General features: G+C 47.5%; 1 protein-coding gene across 7 annotated transcripts in view; it reads right to left on the bottom strand.

The window, feature by feature from the left end:
- CACNB4 (calcium voltage-gated channel auxiliary subunit beta 4) overlaps positions 1-26,650 on the bottom strand; it is a 77,575-nt gene that overhangs the window by 13,222 nt on the left and 37,703 nt on the right. For all 7 annotated transcript variants that reach the window (XR_006018126.1, XR_006018128.1, XR_006018127.1 and 4 more), the window contains 10 exons: positions 11,841-11,960; positions 11,463-11,585; positions 7,786-7,916; positions 6,908-6,984; positions 6,513-6,532; positions 6,323-6,403; positions 4,547-4,605; positions 2,418-2,527; positions 1,305-1,456; positions 792-887 (listed from right to left, as the gene is read on the bottom strand). Coding sequence is in view for 4 of the 7 variants with exons in the window: in XM_042040435.1 (XP_041896369.1) it covers positions 792-887; positions 1,305-1,456; positions 2,418-2,527; positions 4,547-4,605; positions 6,323-6,403; positions 6,513-6,532; positions 6,908-6,984; positions 7,786-7,916; positions 11,463-11,585; positions 11,841-11,960 (969 nt within the window). In the remaining 3 variants the exon portion in view is untranslated. The remainder of the gene's footprint in view (positions 1-791; positions 888-1,304; positions 1,457-2,417; positions 2,528-4,546; positions 4,606-6,322; positions 6,404-6,512; positions 6,533-6,907; positions 6,985-7,785; positions 7,917-11,462; positions 11,586-11,840; positions 11,961-26,650) is intronic.

Genomic DNA, 26,650 nt, shown 5'->3' with positions numbered 1-26,650 from the left:
GGAAATGTAACACAGCTGAGCTCAGCTGAGCTGAAATGTAACAGGCTGCCCAGAGAAGCTGTGGCTGCCCCACATCACTGCCCTGGTACCCAGAGGGGTCTCTGCACTCCCATCCCAATATCCCACATGGATCCTACACAAAGCCACATCCAAGTCCATTTCCACTGCCTCTGTCCCAGAAACCAGGTGTGGTTTTCAGGACCAACAGCAAGTTTGAGCTGCCCTGTCCAAACCCCTGCGGAGCCTCGCCCACAGCCCTGCCCAGGAGCCCTGGCAGGCCTCTGCTCCACCAGCAGCAGGGAATGCCAGGAGAGGGGCAGGATCTTTGATCAGGAGGTGGGAGAGCAGTGCCTGTGCTCTGGTGAGGTGACTGGGATGGCCTTTGGGATCAGGACCAGGGCTCGCATGCCTGCACACCCCTTTCCCTCCTGTGCACCCAGTGGGCCTGGACTCCCTCTGCAGTGAGGGAAGGCCTCTGCAGCCTCCTCTCCCAACTCAGACTTTGTCCCTCTGCGACCTGGTGCTCCCCCAATGATGTAATTTGCTAATGAACTGATCTGTTGTCCCCTCCACGTCATTCCTGCCCTGTCACCCTGCAAAAGACCAAAACAAACCCGGGGCAGGAGATAACCAGGATGAAAGTCTGCAGTGCTTGGTGTCTCACGAGTGCAGGGCTGTGTGAGCACGAGGGAGTGATAATGGATGGACCCAGCTCAGCACAGGGATCAGCACAGCAGGGATCATCAGAATTCCACAAAGCAGGAGTTCTTCAGCCTCTCCTCTGTACTTACTGGTGGGCATTGTGCAAGTTTATCAGCTGCCACCAACTGGACATTCAAGTGTTTGCTTTGTGACTTCCCTCTGGACTTGATCAATCGCTGCAAAACCTGAAAGGAGGAAAGGGCAAAAGGTGAATTTAAGCATCATTTATCTCCCTAAAGCTCAGCCTGACATCCCCCTGAGGGATTACCAAGGGCAGAAGCTCTCCATAAAATACTGTCCTTGAATATCCCAAACCTTTCTGATAACCCCTCTGAGAGCTGGGCATGTTTCTCTCTGGATCACGTTTGATCCCTTGAAAAATTTCAAATGCGTTTTTGCTTTATCCTACTTTAACTACTAAGTTATTTTTGACAATAGAGGAGCATGAAAATTATACAGCATTATCTGGGTTGCTCGATGGACTGTGGCAGCAGCAGCAGCACATTATGTCACTTCTTCCCCTTTTCAGGTGCAGATTCCACACTGCCCATTCCCACCCTGCCCTCCAGGTCCCTCCTGGACTGTAAGGTGAGAGGCATTACCTTCGGAGAGGACACCTTCACATGGACAATAATTGGTGCTAGAGATGTCTTGATAAGCTGTGCAGGGTGATTTATAGTGTCTGCATCCAGGACAACCAGCTGTAAGGACCTGGCCAGCTCAAAGATTCTTTCAATCTCACTCTGCACTTCAGCTGCAAAGGAAAACAAAGCAGGTGAAAGCACTGAACCCCCCCAGAGCACTGGGATGAAAATATCATCACCCACTTACTGTCACAGACTCCACATGTGAGTTTATGGCATTTCCATAAAATAACCTGTTCCCTGTACCTCCAGTGCCAGCAGTCACTCGGGATGTCAGAGATTTGGAATTTGGGCTCTTTTTTTTACCAAACCCAACTCCTCCTACCTCCTGGCATGGTGTCCCAGAGAGCAGGATATTGGGATGCACGTGCTACACACAGATTTCCACCCTTTTGCAAGACAGAAGCACACAATCACAGAATCATGAAGGCTGGAAAAGACCTCCAAGATAATGGAATCCAAATAAAAATTCCTCAGGCCACTGCTACCCACCAGTCATGACACTGAGGAGAGGGGCAGGACCCCAAGTCTCACAGCTGGACAGCAAAATTCAGCTGGAGCTGTTCAACATTAAACTCAAAACTGGTCCCAGGGTCAGGAATGACATTTCCTTGGCTGGACAAGTGAAAACTCTTTGGCCCCTTGTGAAGTGGAATTAAAAGCACAGGGCTGGGAAGAAGGAGGAGCTGTGAGGCCAACTCAGGATTATGCAGTAAAATGCTGTAGACACATTTGAATCTGCAGAACTGCTGTTACCTTAGGAATGGCTGGAGCTGAGCCAGGGCAGGGTTAGGCTGGAGAGCAGGTTCTGCCCCCAGAGGGTGCTGGGCACTGCCCAGGCTCCCCAGGGAATGGGCACGGCCCCGAGGCTGCCAGAGCTCCAGGAGTGTTGGGCAGCGCTGCCAGGGATGCCCAGGGTGGGAATTTGGGGTGTCTGTGCAGGGATGGGAGCTGGATCAGTGATCCTGTGGGTCCCTCTCTGCTCAGATTCTGTGGTGTGGAAGGCTGGAATCGCGTCCCTTCCCTCCTGTGTGTAACCACACCCTGAATTGCACCTGTGGAGTGCCTTACCTAGGCTGGACCTGGTGTTGGAGCGCTCGATTATCGCCCTCTTGCTGGGGTTATTGAGCACAGACCTCTTGGCAAGGGAGATGTCAGCTGTCACTCTGGTTATGGATATCCTGGGAGGAGAGCACAGCACACACAAACACAGGAGTGGGATTTCCAGGCACAGCCCATTCCAAAGGGCAAACACAATAAAACACACTCAGACACGTTTCCAGCTGAGTTACGGCATCATTAAAGAACAACTGAAGAGAAGTGCTGGGTAACTGGGAGGTATTTCCTACTCCCTGAGCTCTGGGATGGAGTTCCTGCTATTCTCCTCAGTGCATTAATCAACTTTTCTCCTCCCAACTCACTCATCTCCTGCGTGAATTTACACAATGCCATAAATGCTGTGAGTTATGTGAGGCTTGGGGCGCTCAGAACAAGGGAGCTGCAGTGGGACAGCACTTCCTCCTCCCTCAGAGTTACACCAGGAGTAAACCTGGCCCAGCTGACAGTGAGCTCTGCCAGGGGCTGGGAGGAGCAGGAGAAAAGGAACTGGAGCTCTCTGGGCTGCTTTAACCCAAGTTTAACTTCACTGCACCTCTTCAACTTAAGGCAGGTGATTTATTTACTTCATCTGTCAGTGAGCTGACAAGAGGCAAAATGTTATAGAGCAGAGAGCACACAATCCCTTCATGTAAAATCCATTTAGGAGGCCTGGGATGATCCAAGGAGCCAGGAAAAATGGAAAGCAAGCAAGCTGGGAATGACCAGCAACTTTTCCACAGAACCTAGGATTTCTGCAGCTCTAAGTGAAATTATCAGCTGGAGGGTTAAAAACAAGTGCAGGTATTTTTCTGTATAATACATAAATAAATGCATTGCCAGAAAATACAGTAGAGGCCAAAAGTAAAAGTGAGTTTAAAATAGAAATTCATGGACTGTGGGTCTTTGGCTCACTGGCCAGCAGAGGAGGTTGCAGTTGCAGAGGAAGGAGCTGGCAAAGCCAAGGGAATTCAGAGGCAGGCAAGGAGTCAGGTCTCACTGATGCCTTTGGAAAGGCTCTTCCTTGGACACTCAGCTCCTTTCTCAGTAACGTGGACCTCTCACAAAACTGCAGAAGAGATGGAAAGGAAGGAAAAGGGAGAGAGGAGAAAGACCATGAAGCCGTAAAAGTTGGCAGGAGGACCAAGAAGCAGCTTTTTCCTGAGTTACTCAGAGCTAAAATCAATGGTCTCAGGCTGCTGGTGGCACTGAGCTCTCCACTGCTGAAATTTCATACTCCCACCTGATCCAGCTGCCAATACTGCTGATGGAATTAGGATTTCCAGAAAATCACTTGAGCTGAGCAACTCAGAACAGGGAAGAGAGGAGATACTTTGCACAGAAGCTGATCATTAAATGTTCCCTCTGAGCTGTTTATGGATCACTTCAGCACTGCCACCTCCTCACTCCTAAAATCCCTAAATCCTGCTCCAGCTCTTCTACACAACATCATTGTCCTTGCCCCAGTGCCCATGCTTTGGGTGTTTCAAACCTGACTTAGTGTTATGCACTACCAGAACAGCTCCTTCTCCCAGCTGGAATATCCTGAATATCCTGAACTGACTGGGAAGGGCAGAACATCCCAAAGATGCAGCAGACACCTACAAGGACTGAGGAGCTCCAAGGAAAGGAGGTGATGCCATGGACCAAGCCAGTGCTCCTAGCAAGGAAATCCAAATTATCCTCCCACAGCTCACCAAGAAATGCTCCAGCTGAAGGAGGAACCCTCCTTACAGTTCTTTTCCTGTATTTTATTTCAGCATTTCCTCAGCATTTCCTTCTTCAAACCACCTTTTTTTCAGTATTTTTGCCTGCAGTCAAAATATAATCTTATATAGAGAATATTTAAGAGCTGATTGTTCTTAGGTGTTGGGAAGACACGGAGACAGAATTCTTATGTTGAGCTAAGAAATCCTAGCCCAGCCATGGTAGAAATGCAGATGTGTGCACCCCTAGTAACACAGGAGCTGTGTCCCACTCTTCACAAAGCCAGAAAATCAGCTTTGATCATGCAGCAAACCCTCTGGCATTAAAAAAATGGAATAATTCACTGAAATGTTAGTAACACATGGGCAAAGCAGCATGAGAAGGACAGAGTTTCTCACCTCCCATCAAACCTGTGCTTCAGGAAGTCAAAGAGAGCTTTCTGCATCATGTCTGTCACCTTGGCAGAGGGGAGAAGATTGAGCAGGGGGACGGACAGGGAGAGAAAGAAGCCAAAAGGAAGGAAAGAGGTGAGTAGAAGGCAGGGATACAGCCAACAATCAACACCCTTGATGGGCAGCAACCATTCCAGTGCCATGCTCCTGGCACAGCACTCGGCAGTAAGTCCATGGAAGTCTCCTGCCTCACTGCTCCAGTGCAGAGCTGTCACTCTGTGTGCTCCTACCCTGACCTGCACTGAGCATTCCTCACCCCCTTCCACATCCAGCACCATCCCAAAGCCTCAGAGCATGGCACAACCACGTGGGATGTTTGCTGGACACACCACTTGGGCCTTTCCTACAGCAACGTTGTTCCAGTGGGCTTCAGACTTGAGGCGTGAGATTTGTCATGCTGGGGGACTGTTCTCAGAGAGGGATACCAGCAAAAAAATGGGATGTTCCCACTCCTGGACATAGGAACACATCTGAGATGCTCAGCCCCAAGAGCTGTCATCTCTGCCATCTGATTTACTGAGCAGCTCCTTGTCCTTTCCAGGACAACTCAGGCTGACAATTATTATCTGCCAGGCCAGGCAGGAGCTTCATCAAAGCCCCCAAGCCTCTCTGCCAGTTTACTTCTCTCTTCCAAACTGGTTCCTTCAGCATTTAGACAGAAAAGAACAGTCAAAACAATTTCCCCCAAGCAAGATCAAGCATTTTTGTTATTGAAATTAGTATTCTGTGTTACCATTTACACACATTTGTATGTTCAAGGTGTTGTGTTTAGTGTTGTTTTCTTTAAAAAAGAGACAGGGTGGCAGATTTGAAGAGGTTTTTGTTAACAAACAGCCTCTCTCCCCTCCAACCTCGAGAGGTAAATTGATCTGTGGTGCAGCACAGAGGGAATTTACTCCTGTCAAAAAACTTCCCCATCAAATTAAAAGGCAGAGAGCAGAACATGAAGTACCTGCTCTGCTGAGCTGCACCTTCAGTCACTCTTACATAAAAACAATGCCAGAACACTGCATTATGCCAAGGCTGTAACCTCCCAAAAAGAACCACTCCAATATGTTTAATAATATCCTATAAATTACTGACAACATTAATTAAGCTTAATGAAGTGTATGTTTGATTTTATGTTCATTTAGTTCCTGGTTCAGCACTTCCCAGATGGTTGAGCTCCCTAAACTGCCCTGCTAGAAGTCTCTGCTCATTTAGCACGTGGTAAATGCTCACTTGAATCTGCAGCAGCCTAAAAAAAGGCTGTCCTGGTTATCTGGGCACGTTATCCTGCCCACTTCCACCTGGGGAACCTTTTAGGAGGGTTAAAGGTTTCTGTACAAATGTATTGGAATTTATTAATACAGTGAAAAAAGGGGAACAACAAGGAAGCTCCTTCAAATGTTTTGCTAATTAAGTTCAAAGCATGGGCTGGTTTGATGAACATTTTTCATGTGTACAGTCCAGCTCATTAATTTGGCTGCTTGTAGCAGACACAAATTCTTTTTTACTTGATTTAATTAGGAATGAGTGCACTGGAAAGAATGGATTTGCACTGTGCTTTAAAACAGTACAAGGTAGAAGTAACTCTTAGCTCTTATAGAACTTTTTTGGTAATTATTTAAGCTAAATCACCTGAAATTATCATGAACCAGTTGCACTGAGCCACACACTGAATTACTGAGGATGACTGCAGATAATAAAAGTTGAATTAATTGCAAGCAGCTGAGTTCATACCTCGTAGCCTTTGAGGGATGGGCCCACCAACACCACAGGTCTCATGGATGGCACTACATCATAGGGGGGAATATGTTCTGTCTAGAGGGAAAAAACAACCCTTCAGATCATCAACCACACAACATCCGTAGGGAAATCCTGGGAATTATGAATTAGAATGAAATAAAATGGAAACAAAAGCATTACTTACCACTTTTTGCTTCTGTTTTGCTGGAAGAACAAATGAGAATTTGGTTAAAACACATCCATGCAACCAGAAATCCCTTTGCCAAAGCACTTTGATTTCTCTCTGCACCTCCCTCTGCTCAGCCCTGACTAAACTGGGCAATCTGTGCATTAAACTGGGCAACCTGTGCATTAAACTGGGCATTCTGGGGCAGCTGCCACTGTTCCCAAGGCTTTTTCCCAGCCCTTAGCAACTCCTGCATGGCTAGAAATAGATGTCCTCCTCCCCTGTGCATGCAAGCATTTTGCTGTAAAACATCTCAATAACTCAGCAAAGGGGGAAACCTGCATTTTTCATGTGTGGGTTTTTAAATAGAATTATTACAACACAAGGGTTTCCTTAAATAAATCCTGTTGTACCTGTGGCTGTAGGTGTGGCTCGAAATGTGCCAGAAACCATCTCTCCAAGGCTTGAAGAAGAATTCCCACTAGATTTCCTACAGCAGCAAAAAGAGCCCCGTTAACACCAGGTACCCCAAAATGTGGGAGGTTTTGGGAAGGAATTGCCCCATAAGGAATCTCAAGGTTATACAGATATAAATGACTCTAACTAACAAAGCTGCTCAAAAATGAACTTTTTATCATTATAATTTGGAATTTTATCATGTAAATCCAGGAGCATCTCACTGAGCTCAGTAATTTCTCTGTATATTGAGACCTGTATATTGGCTTCCTCTGAAGTTGTGTCAAAAATTATAAAATAAATTTGGATGCTGTTCAGCCATTCTGAAAGCATTTCCCCAGGTTTATCTCTCAGACCTTTTTCCAGGGATTTGCAATCTCCAGGTCTGGCAGGGTGGAGACTCAGAAACCTCAGGCTGGAAGATGAAGAATAAAGGATGGCAAAGCTGATCTTACAAAGTTTGACAAGTCTGGTTTGGGCCAAAATGGAGAGAAAAGAAAAAAAAAAGGGAAGAAAAAAGCCACAACTATAAGAAAAGCTGGGAAAAAATCTGGGAGACTTTGAGCATCAAGTTGACTTAAGGCCACGGGGACACAAAACCCTCAGAAATTCCTGTCATTATCCCTCACTGCTCTTTCCTAAAGTCAAACACGTTTTTCATTTCTCATCACCAACATCTCCCACGCCCGCTCTCCGCAAATCCGTATTTCCACTGGGAATCCCAAATCCAACACTGCAAATGCCCTGCAATAAACCAGCAGCGGGTGACCTTTGGAAATATTGCCCGGTGTGAGGAGGGATTTGAAATGATTTGCAAAGGTCAGGGCACTCTCACCCTCCGTGGAAGCGGCCCCTCTTCTGCTCCTGCTGGATGCGGATGTTCTCCAGGCGCAGCGGGCTCGGGATGAAGCCGATCTCGCAGCCCTCCTTCACCAGCCTCCCTATCCACCAGTCATTGTTGTATTTCTGCAACACAGGCAGCACTGGCATCACCTCTCCAGCTCCCAGATTCTCTCCCTTTGTTATCCACACTCCTGAACTCCACACTGGATAACAAACCTGATGCCGTGATGATTTTTGTCTTTTCTTTTATACCCCTGTTATACCTTTTTACACCTTCTGTATTCTCAGTGCTTTTTGCCTCCATTCTTGGCCTTGTTTGTTCAGCTGGGAGACTCAACATCTCAGAAGCTTTGTAGTTAGGGGTGCTTTCAGGTGCATTCAACCTGGATGTGTGCACCTAAGGATCCTTAAAATAAGTACCAAGGTAAAATCCCTTTTTCCCTTCTAACCTTCTAACTCTTGATTTTAAGACCAGGAAAAGGCATCAAACCAGGCTCACACTGATGTGGGAGACCAGAGCACTGAGGCTGTTTCCCCTCGTCCTGTCCCTTGCTGATTTAATTTCAAGGTTGATTTAATGAGCAGAACCCATTTCTTTGAGCTGAGGCCACCAAACAACCTCCCAGCAGCCACATGAAGCAGGCAAACATAAAAATAACACCTTCAGCTTCCCATCAAATATTGGTTGTCGTATTTAATGGTCTAGACAAAAGATCACCACTTTCCCTTCCTCCTTTCCAGGTATTTGTATGGACGTTATTAACAGGTTATGACAGATTAAGAAAAATTTACCTTTAGGAAGAAACTTTAATATATAACTAAAGTATAGCATTTTATCACTGACCTTCAGTAACATATATTTTTCTGCTTTATTGAAAGTCTGGTCTATCCCTAATGATGGAAAGATGAAAAGCAGTATCCTGGTGGATATTGGAGTGGAAAAGGATTTGTTGTAGCTGCTGCCAGCAGAGCTTTTGAAGGAAAGTATCTGAAAAGCCTCTCCTCTGTTCTGCTTCATTAGGCAGCTCAGTGTTCAAAAGAAACATTGCTTTTCACAACTGACTTTGGAGTCATTAAGAGCAGCACGAGTGAATGGGTTTTGTTTGCCTGCCTCGAGGAAAAAGCTATCACAAAGATCTCATCTTCAAGATCATCACTGCTCCTGGCTCCACATTTGCAAGCACTTCAGCTCTTGCAGGAACACAGAAACACCATGTCCCTGCTGTCAAAGGTACAGCAGTGCCTGGTGATGACTCTGAAACACAGAGCCTCAGCACTGAAAAATAAATGGGTTTTTATCAACCCATACATTTGAACATTAACCCAATCATAAACACAAACATTAACATATAATAAACTAAGGGAATGCAATCCTCATACCCTGAAAAACCTCTTTATCCTCTTTTATATATTTAGGCAAGAGGTTCCATTATTTTATCATTCCAGCTAAGTATTTATTCCTCCTGCTGTTCTGACCTTGGTTCAGACAGTGGCAGTGAGCAAAGCTTAACCTGAAGTATGTTAAATTACAGAACTGCTTCCAGTCTGTGAACCAGACAAATCCTTCAGGATCCTGCATTCTGCTGTTGGAAATCAGTGAACTGAGAGGTTGTGGAGTCCCCATCCCTGGCAGTGTCCAAGGCCAGGTTGGACAGGGCTTGGAGCAGCCTGGGACAGTGGGAGGTGTCCCTGCCATGGCAGGGGTGGCACTGGATGGGCTTTGAGGTCACTCTGACTCTACAAAATGAACCCCCATAGAACCTGAGTTCCATGGGCACTGCCTGCTCCAGTTTGGCTCTAAAGGTACAGCTTGACCATGGGAATTTTTCTTCATGGACCTCTGAGTGATGCATCTAGACATGGGATCAGAATCAGCCCCTCTGGAGAGGGATTCTGGATAAGGGCTGGAGGGACAGGACACAGGGAATGGCTTCCCAATGCCAGAGGGCAGGGATGGGTGGGAGATTGGGGAGGAACTGTTCCCTGGGAGGGGGGTGAGGCCCTGGCACAGGGTGCCCAGAGCAGCTGGGGCTGCCCCTGGATCCCTGGCAGTGTCCACTTCCCAGGTTGGGCTTGGAGCAACCTGGGATAATGGAAGTGTCCCTGCCCATTTTAAGGTCCTTTCCATCCCAAAGCAGTCCAGGGTTATGCTGAGAGCATCTGAACACACAAATGCCAAGGATGCAGTGAGGAACACAGGATTTATCTGCATTAGGTCATTCCCTCCCCTCTGTTCCTCAGTGTGTGGGAGGAGCACGTTCCCTCCCCGTGGTTGCCATGCCCATGATTCCTTCTGCTCTGTCAGGAATTGTTGCCATTTCATCCTTTAAGCAAGCACAGAATGTATAGTTTGGAGGAGACAGATGAGACATACAAGACACGTCCTCAAAATAGCAACTCCTTGCTCACTGCCTCTGTTCCATCCTGCCTGAGGGTGCCCCGACTTTGTACCCAGCTTAGCATCATTCCCAAATCTGGAACCATTGTTCTGGTCCGAGCAGGCCCTGCCAGATCACTGAAAAACAAATCCTGCAAAGCCTTTTTGCAGCATGGGGAACCATTCCCCAAATCCTACTGAGATAGAGCTCCAGGCAGGCCGAGCTGACAAACACCAGTAAGCAGATGGTTTACAGCTTAGTGGCAGTGTGATCCCGGGTTTTTAGACCTTGGAAGACAACTCATGGAATGCCAAGACATGGATTTGGGACACTTGTCTGGAAAAAAGTACAGGGCAGCATGACAAGAGCTTAGAGTGTGCAACTCAATCAGTGCCCTGACAATAAAGGTGGCCACATTTAAGAAAAACCAAGATTAACTGGAAAAAGGGAATTTACAGGCTCTCCCTCTCAGAGAGAGGGGATGTAAAGCAATTCCCTGTTCCAGCACCAGAGGAGGGGCAGAAGCAGGTGTTTTCCTCCTGAATGTGCTCTGTCTAAGGGAGATCAGTGCTCTGGAGTGATGATGAACACGTGTTCAAAGAAAGACACAGATGAGTACTGAACACCCCAAAATAAACCCAAAATGCAGAGATGAAAAAGTGCTTTTGCAAGCTGCAAGCCTCTGTACCAATCTACAGCACAACGGGGGGTTATGCAAATGTGGAGGACTCACTTCAGATAAAAAATTGCAGAAAATATGCTCAGCATGCAATAAAATGCAATTTTCTCTACCAAAGCCATACTCAGGGCTCATTTATTCCCATTTTTCCCCTTATTTTTGCATCTGTCCTCTTCAGGATTTTCTTTTCTTGCTGTATTATTCTAAGTGTTACTTCCTCCCTGGAAGGGAGCCTATCTGGTGCTTTCTGAAGATGTGCTGTGACCTGGTGTGACCTGGTGCTGCTCCACTTCCTGCTCAGTGGAATCCCTTTTCACTACACCATCTCTGATCCATCACAAACTTGCTCTGATGAAAAGAATCTCAATGCACCAGGCTGAAGGGTATTATTTCCTTCCTGTGTAATCAAATTCCAACAAGTTGGTAACACCAAGTGTTCCAAAAGGGCAGGATAACCAGCCCAGGGTGCAGGAGCTCCACGAGGGCTGAAGAACCACCTCACCATGCCCTCCTGCCTCCTCCCAGCTCTCGTGGATATGGCTCAGCTGTTCAAATCAAAGCCCTTGGCCTGTAAGAAGATTCCCTTTCCCATCCCCTTTTCCTTGGTTTTACCTCTTTAATGTGGAGGAAGTCCTTGGCATCGAAGGAGATGGCAGTGCTTGGGACAGGAACATCTTCATCCAGAGCTCCACAGTAACTCACGTTGGTCTTGACAGCAAATGCTACTGGTTTGGACTACAAACAGAAAAACACATCACAAGCACTGGAAACTCTTCATCCATAAAAATTCAGCCCTAATAATTTCACCCAGGCCAGCAGAGCTCAGCTCCCTGGAGAATATGCCCATTTAGAGGACAATATTTACACTGTTATTGCCCAGACATCTCTGTGGTTTATCTGACTCAACTGCCAAACTATTTCAAAAGAGAGTGTGAGTTTTAACAGCAGGCAGAAGGTGAATGGCACATGATGGAGTGAAAAAGAACACACCTTGGCCCTCTCAAGCTGGATGGCTGCTTGCTGCTCCCTTTCCTGGCGGATTGCTTCCCTGTCCTCTTCCAAAGAGACATCAGAGTCTGAGGGTCTGCTCGTGTATGAATCTGCTGAGCCCTGAAAGGCAATTCAGGTCACTAAGAAAACACAGGTAAGGGAACAGAAACACCCACCCCAGTCAAATTTTAAAAGTACTTTTAAAATAATTTGTTTCTTCATTTTTTGAGTGGGTTTTACAAAGACAAAAATCCTGAGAAAACCTCTCTCCTTCACTTTCTTACTGACACGGGGAAATCCAGCTCAGCTGTGGGCACTGTCCAAAAGTCTTTATAATACTCCTATCCTGTTTGACAACCTCAGACTCAGGATTGTCAAGGGTTAGGTCACATCAAATATAATTAAGGAATTAAAAAGCTTGGTTTGAATCATCCCTCCCCATGAATACGCTCCATTGTGTAAGGGCTTTGTTCCCACTCACACAGAGCTTTGTTCTGGGCTTCCAGGGGGAAAAAGTGGCAAAAATTACATTATTAAAGCTGCTCAACAGGCCAACACCACAGCTCTGTATCAATACAACACGAAACCAGCACATCCAGACAGCAGCAGAGAGCATCAGCCTGTGAGGGTGGAAAGAAGGTGCTGCCACAGCTGGATTTTTTTGCCATTTTTTGGACATTTTTCAGGATACCTGGCACCCCCTGAAGTGTGGAGTGGCTCCTCTCTTTGTAGAGACCAGCCTGACTCCAGCATCCCACACCCCTGATCTTTATGCGTGTGTGGAGCCACCGGAGACAGGGCTTTAACCCTGCAAAACAGGGAATGTTTATTCCTGATGCATCTGTGGCTCTGTGTGTTCCAACAGAGCCACTCTACAGCATTATATCCTTAATTTTTTTTCCTTCCATTGATTTATATCCTGCAGCACAGGGACACATTTGCTGCAGAAGTCAATATTCTTACTGCCCATGTAAACTCACATATTGTTAAACAGTGCTGTGAATACACGGCCATTGCTGTGGATCCCTGTCCATCCCTGTGGATCCACATCCATCAGAAGACTTCTGGCTACGAAGGAGGAGCCTGTGCTCTCTCCTTGTTCCATACCCATAACTTGGCCTGTCACTGGGAAAGGCAGATTTCCTCCTGGGCAAGAACAGGATTTGCCAACAGGAGCTTTACCCACAGCTGTGATTTTAAACACACCAGAAAATTCCTTCCAGGACATCCCACACCCAGGGAGAGCTGGGAAGACACATGAGTTCAGGGTCCTGAGCTGGAACAAGTTGAGCATCCCCAGGCTGAACACTGGCATTAGGAGCTGGCAGCAGCTCAGCTTTTCCCAGCTGGGAAGCCACACATCCTGCTCTTCCTTCTGCTTCCTTCGGGATGTAGCAGAGACCAGGGAACTCAGATGCCACAGCACTTGGCCAGGCCCCACCACAGGCACATCTCAATGCCTGAGCACCCTTTCTATGGGGAAATTCCTGTTGATGTCCACCCTGAGCCTCCCCTGGCCCAGCCTGAGGCCGTTCCCTCTCCTCCTGTCCCTGTTCCCTGCCAGCAGAGCCCGACCCCCCCGGCTGCCCCCTCCTGTCAGGGACTTGTGCAGAGCCACAAGGTTCCCCCTGAGCCTCCTTTGCTCCAGGCTGAGCCCCTTCCCAGCTCCGTTCCCTTCCCTGGACTCCTCCAGCCCCTCAGGGTCCCCCTTGTCCCAGAGCTGTCCCCAGCACTGGAGGTGCCCCAGCAGCGCCAGCACAGGGACGGGCACTGCCCTGGGGCTGTGTCACACCAGGGCTGGCACAGCCCAGGGGCCACTGGCCTCTTGCCCACCTGGGCACCCCTGGGGCACTGCTGGCTCTTTATTCATTCAGGTCTGATGTGATCCAGCGTAGCTCAGTGAGGGAATTTAACAGGACCAGACCACAGTGCCCATACTGGTTTTTACTGGTGTGTGTTTGAACAGTGACTTATTTACTGCTGTCAGAACAAAACAGCCTCAACCAGAGCAGCTGATGCTGCCAGGCCACCCCCGGCTGCTCTGCCAGGCTGAGCAGTGCCTGTGTGCCAAGTGATAGGGATTGGTACAATCACATCCGCATGATCCCGGCTCTCCCAAGTTGTTCCAAACAGCAAGTGGCTTATCTGGAAGATGCAGCCCCAGGACTGTGACTCACATGATGCTGAGCTGCAGCCTCACACTGAAAATAAGGCACCATTCTGCAAATAGCAGCAAGAGGGGCAGAAAAGGAGCCAAACTTGTACTGAATTTTTGGTTCTGTTTGAAATGTTTGATTGAAGATCAGAATTATTGCCAGAAATATTGTGGAATATTGACAGAATATTGTCCAACAATCCAACACAAACACTGCTGTCTGCTCAGCACCAAGTGCAGTGAGTTCTGCTCTGACAGCTCCTACTTGCTGAAACTGCAACAGGGAAGTGAGAGGAAAAGGAGGAGGAAAGCCATTTCCCATCTTTTTTTTTGTACACCAAAATGTTCCCAAAGGAAGAATTTCTTCATGGAAAGGGTGGTCAGACACTGGAAGGGGCTGCCCAGGGAATGGTGGAGTCTCCATCCCTGGAGGTGTCCAAGAAAGGACTGGATGTGGCACTCAGTGCTCTGGGCTGGTGACAAGGTGGGGGTTTGGGCACAGCTTGATCTTGGAGGGCTTTTCCAAACTTGGTGATTCTGGGATTCTGTAAAAAGATGCTCTGACTTCTTTATTTTCACATTGCTTAGAGCAGCAGGCCAATCATCTGGGGATAACACCCGTGTCCACAGTTTCACACACAGTATTCAAGGACCAATTATCAATCCTACCCCTATCTCACAGCCCTCTGGGAAACAGAGGAACTTTGTCAAGTGGGGCTTCAGTGAGTTCAAGTGACACCAGATTTGGCAATTTGAAAGAAAAAGGCTTTTCTAGATAATTACATTATTCAAGGCAATGAAAGACTTGTTCTTACTTTATACTTTGGGCTCCTGTGAATTCATTTTTTGTGCAATTTATTACTTATTTTCTCCCTCTCTCATCAATTAGTGTAATTCAGCTTTGCTAAAAATGCGGAGGTCTGAAGCAACCCCAAAAACGCCAGGGAGAAGGGTAAAGCAGAAAGAACAGGGGGTCTGTTTGTTTGCATTCTCCTCACTGACTGGTCTTACACTTGAGGCTGCTGGAAGATGTGTGCCGTGGTGGAAAGGGTGACACAATATTCCTGGTGAATGGGGATGCCCCAGCATTTCAGGGAGGAAGAGGTGACATGAATCCTTCTCCTGGACACTACAACATCCAGCCAGGTCCAGCCTTTGTGTTCACTGAAGGAAGAGTCAACCTTTAGCTGTTATAGCTAAAAAATAAAGACTTACTGAGCTTGCAAATAATTTTCCCCAAGTGCCATAAATCCACAGCTCCGGACTGCTCTCCCTCCATCCATAAGCAATGCTCTGTCACACTGCTCGTGCAATTAAAGCAGCGATCCATTAGCAGCTCCAATCAGCCAGATGACAGGCAGCCTCTCCTGAAAAGATTGAAGGTGCTGCGGGGTCCATCCCAACGCGGAGAGCCTCTGGGAAAACATCCCTGCTCACCAAGAGCTCCTGCCTTCGGCATTAGGCCAGACAGTGCCTTCTTGCAGCATCCCTCTCCCCAGACAGCCCAGCCACGGGCACTGGGATGCACCCCTGCCTCCTGGATCGGGCACACAGGGAAGCAGCCGTGCCAGGGGGAGGACAAGCCCCGGGCTCTGTGCTCAGACACACGCGTTGTGTTCGGCTGAGAACACGAGGGATGTCAGAGCAGGAGCGCAGGGTTCACTCTGAACCCACAGCGCTGGCAGATCACAAAGGAGCAGAAGTGGCAGCGCTCCTCCAGGCAGCCAATTATTGGGAATGGTTTGCTGGAGTTGGAATGGTATCTGAGCTGGGGACAGCATGGAATGTTTCACGGGAAAAATGAGCCCTCCTGTCCCATCCTCTCCTCCTGTGCTCCTCTTCCTTCCTCCCCAACACCAATCCCACCTGGTGCCTCCCAGCTTCCTGGAAGGTTTTTGGATGCTCAAAGCAGTCTCATCCTGCAAGACACAGGAAGCCAAATTCCCAAAGATCCCAAAGGTCCTGTCCTGATGCCGAACTCAGAGATTATCCAGCAGACCAGAGAGCTGAACCAGAGGTTGCTCCAATGCTTTTAAACTGGTCAGGAGCTCAACTAAACATTTTTCAGCAGACATGGAATCCCAGACTGGTTTGGGTTGGGAGGGACCTCAAAGCTCATCTCATTCCAGGGCAGGGACACCTCCCACTATTCCAGGCTGCTCCAAGCCCCAGCCAGCTTCGCCTTGGGCACTGCCAGGGATCCAGGGGCAGCCCCAGCTGCTCTGGGCACCCTGTGCCAGGGCCTGCCCACCCTTCCAGGGAACAATTCCTTCCCAATCTCCCATCCATCCCTGCCCTCTGGCACTGGGAAGCCATTCTCTGTGTCCTGTCCCTCCAGCCCTTGTCCTCAGTTCCTCTCCAGCTCTCCTGGAGCCCCTTCAGGCCCTGCAAGGGGCTCTAAGCTCTCCCTGTGTCCTTCCCTTCTCCAGGTGAATATTCCCAGCTCTCCATGCCCTTGCACTGGCAGGAAGCTTCCATCAGCCCATCCTCCCTTTCACCCAAAACAAATTCATCACAAACTGGAGCCTCAACTTGAAAAAAGCCCAAGTGTCCTCAGTCCTCTGCAAGTTCCCGGGAGAATCGAGGCCACATCCCTCCCTTACGAGTTCCCAGAGACCTGACAAAGCTCCTGATGCAGCACAAGGAGAACAAACAGGCACAGGGATGGCTGCAGGGCCATATGCTGCCATATGCCACTGGTGTTCCAGAAATGATCTAAAAAACCTCACAAAACTCACAGGAGAGTTATTCCTTGGGGATGGCAGCTCACTCCAAGCCCCAACATGAAGATCTCCCTGGTCGAAGTGCACAACAGCAGGTTTAACTCATGGGTTACTACTAGAAGTATGTCATGGAGATGAGGGTTACAGAAAATGAGTATTAACTCATTTTTACATGAAAACAAGAACCAGAAGTTGAGGATTTAAGAAAACACCATGTTTTCAATACCAGTGGCCACGACAGTTGGTGCTCATCTCATCCCAGCACTCAGGGTGGGCAGCTAAATTTAATTACTGGGCGGGTGATGTAATTAATTAAAAGGCAAATCGAAAACAGTGGGGATCTCTTCCTCTGGCGTGAAAACCTTGCTGTGCTGCAATGGAAACCGGGGCCAGGAAAATCTGCGTGTGCCCAGTAAAATACTGCAGAGCCCTATCCCAGACTGGAGGGAGCATTCCATGGGAGCTGCAGGCAGGAGCAGCAACCCTGTGTAGCAGGGAAACCAAAGGAGTTATTCCCATGTGGAAAGGGGTGTAGGGATTACACTGGCAGCACAGCCCCTATTTTGCTTTTAATATCCTTTAGAATTATTAATATCCCCCTCGAATTACAAAATCCTTTCCAGCTACTGCAATGTTAAAGAGGGAGGTCCAGCAGCAGAGAGGTTCAGTGGGATTTTCCACAAATTCCCATGTGAATGTGGCACTGAAGTCCAACCAGGACAAGGTTCAGTTCCCAAGCAAATGATTCTCTTGCTGAATCCCCAACACACCCAAGGCAGCTGCACAACCGCCTGGCATTGAGTTGTGATTTCAGAATCAAATGCTCAGCAATTATTTCCTTCTATATGTTTGGTAAATTTATTTAAGACAACTCATTAGGTGTCTCAGCAATTTGGAAATTACTAGGTAGTCAGAACATCTTTTTTTTCTTTGGGAATACTAATTATTAGAAAATAGGGTAATTCTTCCAACATCTCCTGATCTCTTTTTTTACCCTGGATTTCAAATCTTGCAGTCTATCTCCTTTCTCCAGCTGCCTTCAGTTCAGCACAGATTGTGTTGCTACATTTAAGAAACAGAGTTTAAAAAAAATACTAGTAATATATATCTATATTTACTGCCAAAATACTCCCATCTTTTTTGGTAATGTTCAAATGAACATGCAAGGCACAAGATTTTGCTTAGCAGGCACTGCAGGTACACACGAAGCCTGAGCTAGTGGTTAGAGAATAGATGAGCTGCTCTGAACTTTTCACAGCTTAAAAATTCAGCTCTTCCTACTCAAAGGAGCACCCAAAGCACTTTTCCCGCAGTCTCGGGGCAAAGGGAAAGGTGAGGATCACAGCCAGAGGGATGGCTACAGGCTCAGGTGGTTTTCACCCAACAAAGTGTTCAAAATTTGAACACACAAACCTTTCAAATTCCATGTTTTTGTTCAGCCATAAAGCAGCAAAGATCTGCCTGGGAATGCTCAGATCTGTGCTTTATTCCAAATGCTCCATGTGAGACCTGGGATTGAATCAACACCTGAGCACCTCCAGTCTGAATTCTGCTTCAACCTCTGCAGCTGGTCCCTCTTTTTTAGGAAAGCTATTCAGCAGTCCCAGGAGAGAAAAAAGGTGTTATCTTTCCCTCATAAAAGGCACCAAACTAAAGCTGCAACGGCACAGAGACACTGCTTTATTTTTTCTAATTACTTCAGCTCTTGAAAGCATTGAATGATCTTCCCAAGGCTCTGGGGAAGCTGCTGCTGTTGGGTTTGATGAAACCTGGTAATAAAAGTACACCTGGTATCCTAAATGAGCTCTCCTGTAAGGAGGCTGCTCTGTGTCTGTCCCACATAACACACTGGGAAGTCAAGAATGTTCCATAAGTCTTGGGGAATAAAAACAACTACAAATACTGCCCCCAAACTAAACTTAATCATCCTCCCAACTACACAGGCATCTGTGGCTGCCATATGTGGTCTGCCACAGCATTCCCTCAGACATGCAGTGGCAAGGCTTCAGCCAGGAAGTGCTGGAATAACGTGGTGTATTCCTAAATCACCCTCCCATCACCCTGCTATGCTGGCTGGGATGGAGAGCTCCTGCTGACAGGGGTGGATCACTTTTTTTTAAAAAAAAAATCACACCTCCATCTAGTTACTGCAACAGGGACATTTAACTTGGGATCTGCAAGAGGATGAGCTCCCATTTCTCCTCTTACTTAACTCCGTTCCAGTTTGTCTCTACTTCCCTTTTGTTTTCACGTAGCTTAGCTTGGTTTGCTCTCCCTGGGGCACTCCTGTCACCAGGGCACCTTTGGGAAATCCAAGCTGACCTGTGCCAAGCTGGGCCTGCTCATATCCTGTCCTGGGACTGCTCTCAGACATCACAGAATCCCAGAATCCCAGCACGGTCTGGGTTGGAAGGGAGCTTAAACCTCATCCAGTGCCACCCCTGCCATGGGCAGGGACACCTCCCACTGTCCCAGGCTGCTCCAGCCCCAATGTCCAGCCTGGCCTTGGGCACTGCCAGGGATCCAGGGACAGCCCCAGCTGCTCTGGGCACCCTGTGCCAGGGCCTGCCCACCCTCCCAGGGAACAATTCCTTCCCAATAACCCATCTCTCCCTGCCTGCTGGCAGTGGGAAGCCATTCCCCAAAGTCCCTCTCCCTCATTTTTATAATCCCCCTTGGGGCTCTGGAAGGCCACAGTGAGGTGTCCCCAAAGCCTTTTCTTCTCCAGGCTGAACAAAGGAAAAATTTTCAGTTTATTTTCCTGGAGAAATAGTCAGCAGCACCCATTCATTGGCTAAAATGATTTTTCAACTTCCCAACAAATAAAACCAATCCATGTGTCCTTGGGTTTCAAACACACATGGAATATTTCAGTCCCCAAAGTGGGGATGTGAAGTACAATAATCTTTGGGGTATTCTACATGTGAGGAATGAAGTGGAATTTTCCTCAGTGTTGAGAAGATCCTTCCCACCTGTCTGCTTTCACTGCATGCTCCTCCTAATTCCAACAGCTAATTTAAAGAATATACATCTTTTTTAAGGATTCTGATGATTACAGTGTCCTGATTTCCTTCTAGCGTGGTGTCACCACTTCCCACACCATCAGGCTTTACACAACCAAAATAACCATGAATATTTATTTTACTTTTTTCAACAGAAGTGGTTGAGAACGTCACAGAATCACAGAACCAGACTGCCATCTTCAACAGAATTATAGGAAAATTACTTTGTTTAAAATGTTCATGCTGGGTAGTGAATGGGAAGGAATTTTGGCATGCTGGGAGGGCATTGTTGAAATGAATTTCACGCTGCTTAATTTAAGCCAAGCAACTGATGGAGTTTGGGCTTAGGCTGGCTATGTTGTGTTATGTTACGGTTTTAATTAGCTCCTTCCTTCCAAAAGCTTCCAAACCAGGAGGTTTAGAAGCTGCTTTAAACACTGATAAATGAGGCTTACAAACAGAGTATTTTTATTTTTTGGTTTTTTTCACATTTTCTACTTTTTTTTTTCTTTTTTTCCAAGGAGCTGCCATGATCTCTGATTACTTTTCTTGCAGCAAATCCTGAAATCACCCAACTGCTGAACCTACAACAAGCTCTTATGGACTGCTAGGAACATCTTAGGAGGAAAAAGCCCTAATTTTCCAAGTGCTGTGCAGGCTGCAAATAGCAACTCCTTCCCCTGAGCCCTTGCAATTGAAAAACTCGACGTGCTGAGAGCAAAATACAAGAGAAAGGACATTTTGCTGTCACCTGCTGAGGTAATATTTGAGCGACACTTTATGGGCCTTAATTGCTGTAATCAACCAGGGAGCCCAAGGACTTTCTAGGACTTTGCTGCCCACTGGGAATTCACATGGACAGGGCTGGGAATTCAGTGGGCCCAATTACAGCAGCTCTGCCCCAAGCCTGCAGCTCTGAGGGCACTCAGAGCTCACTTACTCCCCCAAAACTGGTTGGTTTTTATCATTACTACATAAAATGGGAGAAAATATCCCCCACTGACAATTTTGTTGCTTCCACGTCTTTTCCTACTTGGATATTGATCCACACACTGAAAACACAGTGGTGTTTTGAGAGGGACTTGTTGTTATCAGGTATTCCCAGGTGGTTTGTGAGGACCAACAAAACACAGGACAAACAACCAACCAACAGTTATTTTGGGAAATGAGAAGCAGGAACAAATAAATACCCAAGAGTTTTTAAAAATCTGGGGATGCCACTGGCTAAATAGTCTCTCCATGTATTTCCTACTGGGATAAATGGGAAGGCATTAAGTTATCATAGGCAGATATGCAAACCCAGGAGGAGGGAACAGCCAGAACTCTGTGCTGCATCTCAACTGCAGACATAATAAATCTTTTTTTTTTTAATACACAGGTTGGTGTGAACGTATTTTCCCAAATTCTTATAACTACCTGGTCATAAGAGCCCTCAAATCCAACCCATTCTGGGATTTGATGATTGGCAGTAATTTAGAGAGTTAAAGATTAAAAATTCAAAGACAAATTTTTTCCTTTTTTAATAACTGCCTCCAGTATTATCTCAAAATGGATTCTTAATTAAATATCTTAGGAGAAACAACAGTTTAATATTCCTTCTTGCTAGCAACCAACAAGCATTCCAATCAAGAAAAAATCCTTTAGGAATCACTATCTTACTCAGAACCCTTTTGATTTGGCACAAGCAATAACTGAGAAAGACCCTGATGGTCTCATTCTGTGCAAAAAGCTCCTTCTCCATCAAAATTCTTATATGCACCAGTAAGCAGAAGCAAGCAGGACAACTTTAAACACCTGGATATTGCTTTTTGCTGAAAGAAGGAAAAAGAAAAGCCTTGTCAGGAGTGGAATCTGTCAAGATCTTGACAAGATTTAAAACCTTTATTTTGGTCTAAAAGCTTCGCCTTTATTTTGGGATATTGTAGCAGACGTACATCTGCTCCAAAAGAAAATGTCAAAGGTTCTGCTGGTGCCCTATAAATCTGCACTGAAATGCAATCAAAAAAGCAGGGAATGGGGATGATGAGTGAAGTCAGAGTCAGGTCAAAGGTACAGAAAAACATCCAGCAGGAGGAAGGAAAACATTCCAAGATGAGCAGCCAGAATAAAAAAGTCACAAGTAAGGAACTCATCCCAAAGTTGGAAGGTGGTGGCTGACATTACCCCAAGTGAGTTCCCCCTGGATATGGAAGTGTCTCACTGACATCGGAGGCAGAGCCATTCCTTCCACTTCCAAAGAAAGAGAAGGATGAAGGGAAGGACGTAAATCAAAAAACCGGGCTGAACTTCAGGAAGTTCCTAAATTCCCTTTCTGCCCCGGGCTGAACACAGCAAAGCCCCCAGTACCAAACTGCTGGTGCTGGCCAGAGAGCCCTCCCCTTGCACTGCAGCTGCTGGAGCAGAGAATTCCAATGTGACAAAGGGACATTGATCCAAGCACACGAACACCCCCCACATTCACCCCATCACAGCAGGGATTTGGGATGAACACGGGCACAGGTTATGTGAGTGTCAGTGTATCCCTGGCACTCCTTGCAGGAGACAGATCGCCAGCAGAGCTCTGTGCTCCAGAACAATTCCCTGCAAGCGCCGGTGCCCTGAGCCGCCGGCAGGAAGGAAAGGCTTCTGTTAAACTCCCGTTTCTCTAGTGCATCTTAGCATTAACTGTTTGTTATTTCCTGCTTGCCGTGAGTTTCCCGTGCCAGGAGCTCTCTCCCTGGAAGCTGTAGTGTTGATGGCTCCTGTGGGATCAGGGCTGTGTTCAGCCGCCGTGGCTGCCGTGCATATCCCACTTCCCACAGCACAGACCCGCAGGATGATCCAATTCCTACAGCGCTGCCCCTGCTCCTGCTCTGGAACTCCTCCAGCGTGAGGAGGGCACAGCTCCGTGTGCTCCACTGCCAACCCAGCTCCCTCCTGTGCCCAGCATCGCTCTCCCTGTGCACAGCAGGTGGGAATGCTGCGGACACCGCAGGCAGCAGGGGGAGGAGCGCAGGGGAGGAGGAGGTGCCACACCAGCTCCAGTAGCACCTTCCATCCCGCAGGGATGATGATCCCCCGGGAGCACGGCCAGCGCTGCCACCAAGGGATGAGCCACAGCTTCTCCCGTGCCCCAGTTCTCCCTTGGGCAGAGCCAAACCTTCCTGAGAGAGGGCAAGGGAGGGGACAGTGCACCTGCTCTGTTCCCAGCATGGGCTGTACTTCCATGGATGTACAGACAGTGAGAGGTATGGGCACCCACACTCACCTTCCATCCCCAAAGGAGGATTTTTCCCCAGCTCTACCAATGACACACAGCAGACTGAAAGTACAAAATCCCAGTCTCCCCTCTCCTTGGAGGCACAGCTCATCTACCACCTCTCCAGGAAGACTGCCCAGAGAAGCTGTGGCTGCCCCATCTCTGGAAGTGTGGCAAGGCCAGGTTTGATAGAGCTTGGAGTGGAAGGTGTCCCTGCCCACGGCAGGGGGTGGACAGAGAAAAGCTTTGAGGTCCCTTCCAACCCAGGCCATTCTATGATTCTTGCATTCCTAGTAAATTCTTGCCCTCTGTACATCTCCTCCAGCAGGGAAGTGCAGAGTGAGCACAGAGGATCACAGGCACAGCCAGGATTCGAGCTGGCTCCTGTTGACATTTGTGTCTGTATCTCTCCTGAGCTGCCACGGTGCTGCCCTGACACAGCCCCTTCCCCACCTCCATCCTGCAGCTCACCCCAAAACGTGCAAAGAGCTGTGCAAGGCACACTGCTGACGTCCCCAAATTAGTTAAGGGACACGAATAAATGAGAGGAAAAACGTGCTGAGCCTGAGGGAGGAAGGGCTGCTCCTCCTCCCCACGTGCAGTGCTGCCCGTGCAGCCTGGCCAGCTCCCTTGGATTTGCCGGGAGGAAAGCTGGAGAGGAGCAGGATGTGGCTCATTCCTCCCCTCTGACAGCACCTCTCAGCCAGGCTCTGAGGCAGCAGCACCATTACAATTCTGGGCACAGGCAGAGAGGGACTTGCTCTAAGAGACAGGAGCGAAATAAAATGAACACACAACCCCCCTAGTCCCCCAGCTCTCCAGAGACTGCAGCACACACCCAGGCAGGCAGCAGCCACTTGGGGAAACCACTTTGCTGACTGCCTTCCTGAAATGCTGTGATGGGAGAAAGCTGCTTAAGCTTCCAGCTGCTGGGAAGTGGCTTTTTTCCCTTTTTTTATTTTTGCAAGTAATGCAGCAACTGCACTTGGGTGAAAAGGCAAAGGGAGGAATTATTTAACAGCTGAAAGAAACGTGCAGCAATCAGGATTTTTGGGCTGCCCTCCATTGAAATACATCAGTGTAGCTCCTCTGAAACCTACGTTTGGTTTCATCGCTCTGTTCAGTTCTGGCTCCAAATTTCAGATTCAAAGGCACATGTATTTTTGTTTTAGATTGGTTTGAAAATGTTCAGCAAAACCAGCCTGAAAAGCTGTGATGCCTTTGGAGAGATCTCTTCACTGATCAGTTCTCAGCAAAACAACACTGCAGTGTTTGTATTTATTTACACTGCTGTGGCTGTTACTCTGAGGATACAACTGGGATTTCTTTACCTATAAGAGATCAGACCATCCAAAAGAAAGGCAGACAAGCTTTATGAATAATTACATGTTGTTGAGGAATGTAAAACATTCAGTTCTGATACCAAACAGATCTCATACATCTTTTATAAATTAAATTCTTGCTTGTGAAGGAAGACACAAAATATCTGTGCAAAGTTACATCCCTTTGAAGGCATCTTCCCCCTCAGCAGGTACCACTTGCACGCAGAGAACCTGAGTAAGAAATCACACGACAAAAGCTTCCTCCTGCAGACAACACGGAGTCTATGGAAACCTGATGGGTTTGTGTGTTATATCCAACCATCAGAGGCTGCTGAGAGAAACAGTGGCTGTCCTATCTCTGGAAGCGTCCAAGGCCAGGCTGGACGGGGCTTGGAGCAACCTGGGATAGTGGGAGGTGTCCCTGCCCATGGAACTGGATGGGCTTTAAGGTCCCTTCCAACCCAAACCAATCCGGGATTCTAAGAAAGCCAACAAAAAGGGAAGATTCCTGTGTGATATAATCAGAACAGAGTAGTGAAGCTAAACATTTAACAAGGTTCTTAAATTTCTAACAGGCAAAACATCTACAGCATCAGCACTAAAAGGACATCCAATGGCAAGTCTGAAGGCCTAAGCCAACTTCTCAATTCCACTCAGCAAAGCAAGTTCTATGTATCCACCATCAGTGTATGAATTTTGAATGTGTAATGGGAAATATTCCAGTGTGTGACTCCTTTCCTCCCAGACTCCCACTCACGCTGTATGTTTACATTGATCTATTAAAGGGAAATATCGCTTAATGCACTCCTGAAATGAATCCACTCCAGGCAGAACACAGGAGCTACTCAACAATGTACTCCTGCACTTACTACCACTCTACTCCTTGGGGCAGCAAGTAAAAATCAACAGACAGCTGTAATTAGCATGGAAAAATGGAGGCAGGCAAAGTACAACTCGTTTGTCTGTTTTTCCATCTGTCAATACCCCATTCATTTTCCAATAAGAGATCGATAACAAGTGCAGAGCTCCAACATTCCTGGTTTATGGTGTGCAAAAACATCTTGAGAACATTTTATCCAGAACAAGCACCACAGTGGGGATAAAGCTACTTCTCTTACTTGTCAGAAACTTTGGAAAGTATACTTTGGAGTAGTTCTGCCCACTCTTCTTGTTCCAACAGACACTTCAGAGGTACATTTTAGTTCAAGTAATGTTGCTTCAAGAACATGAGCTGGCAGCTTGGCTGTGTCCCACACTGGACACACCTTCCCTGAATTCAGCGGGAGCTTTGTGGGCAGGTGAGTACAGCCACAGCCTGCAGAACCCCAGCCACCTCTTTTCCTACCATGGTATCCCTTGGATACTGATTTCTGTGGGATCTGTCACCCCTGGAGTGTGGCAGGTTTGTTCCTGAGCTTTATCACACAGTTCAGGATGGAGCCCTCGGAGCCAGGAGCTGCTGTGAGGTCTCTCACAGCTGCCAGAGGCAGGGCCAGCTGCCACAGGCTTTTTTTCCTTGGTGAGATTTCCCAGTTATTGGTCATAATTGAAACATCCCTGCCCAAATGCGATGCTGGGGCTTGTTTTGTCAGAACCTGATGAGCTCACCACTAATTGTTCTGGAACATAAAATTTTATCATGGTATCTCATGACCTATATATCACAGGTTAACTGATGATTTGTCACAACACATCCTCTTCCCAGGCAAGAGAGAGGCATTCTTCAGGGAATATACCAACCACAGTGGGAATGGGGGTTAAAAATATTGCCAAGAAATTGTGCACGGAAAGGAGAAGTTTATAAAGCAGCAGCACAGGGGAGTAACCATTAGAAACATGATTTTATTCTAAGATGTTAAAGGCTGTGAAAAAGCTGAACTGGTAGGCCAGAGGTATTCAGGTTGTACCTGGCTCTGTGAACAGGAAAAGGGACAGGGAGGATGCCCTGGCCACCTCACCCTAGAGCTTGTCCCATGGGGGCAGAGGGCTTTTTTCTGGCCATAATGGACATTGCTACTAAAAGCTAAATCCTCCAGCCTCCTCCACACCGAGAGCACCCAGCACAGCACCTAGAGCCATGCATTTCCCAAGGAAACAGGACATTTATGCCAATGCCATCACTGACTATGATGCCACTCTGCCAAGGACACACAGCCCCCGGGAGGAAGCAGAAAGCCCAAATGAGCTGAGCAGAGTCCATTTGCAGGGAAATGTCCCAGCACGGGGAAAAACCAAGGGAGCACTCACAGGGAAAATAGATTTGGTATAAGCAGAATTCTCTCAAAATAGAAAGGCTTGTGAAGTTTTATATGAAGCATTAGCAGCTCGTTCGAACACACACTTCACCACTCCAGTACTCAGCACGATGAT

The sequence above is a fragment of the Corvus kubaryi genome, unplaced genomic scaffold (genome assembly GCF_017639235.1).
Source record: "Corvus kubaryi isolate FWS band 111438036 unplaced genomic scaffold, C.kubaryi_AGA036_p1.0 37396, whole genome shotgun sequence".
NCBI lineage: Eukaryota > Metazoa > Chordata > Aves > Passeriformes > Corvidae > Corvus > Corvus kubaryi.
The sequence above is the reverse complement of the archived record's forward strand: the minus strand, read 5'-3'. Positions and strand labels throughout refer to the sequence as shown.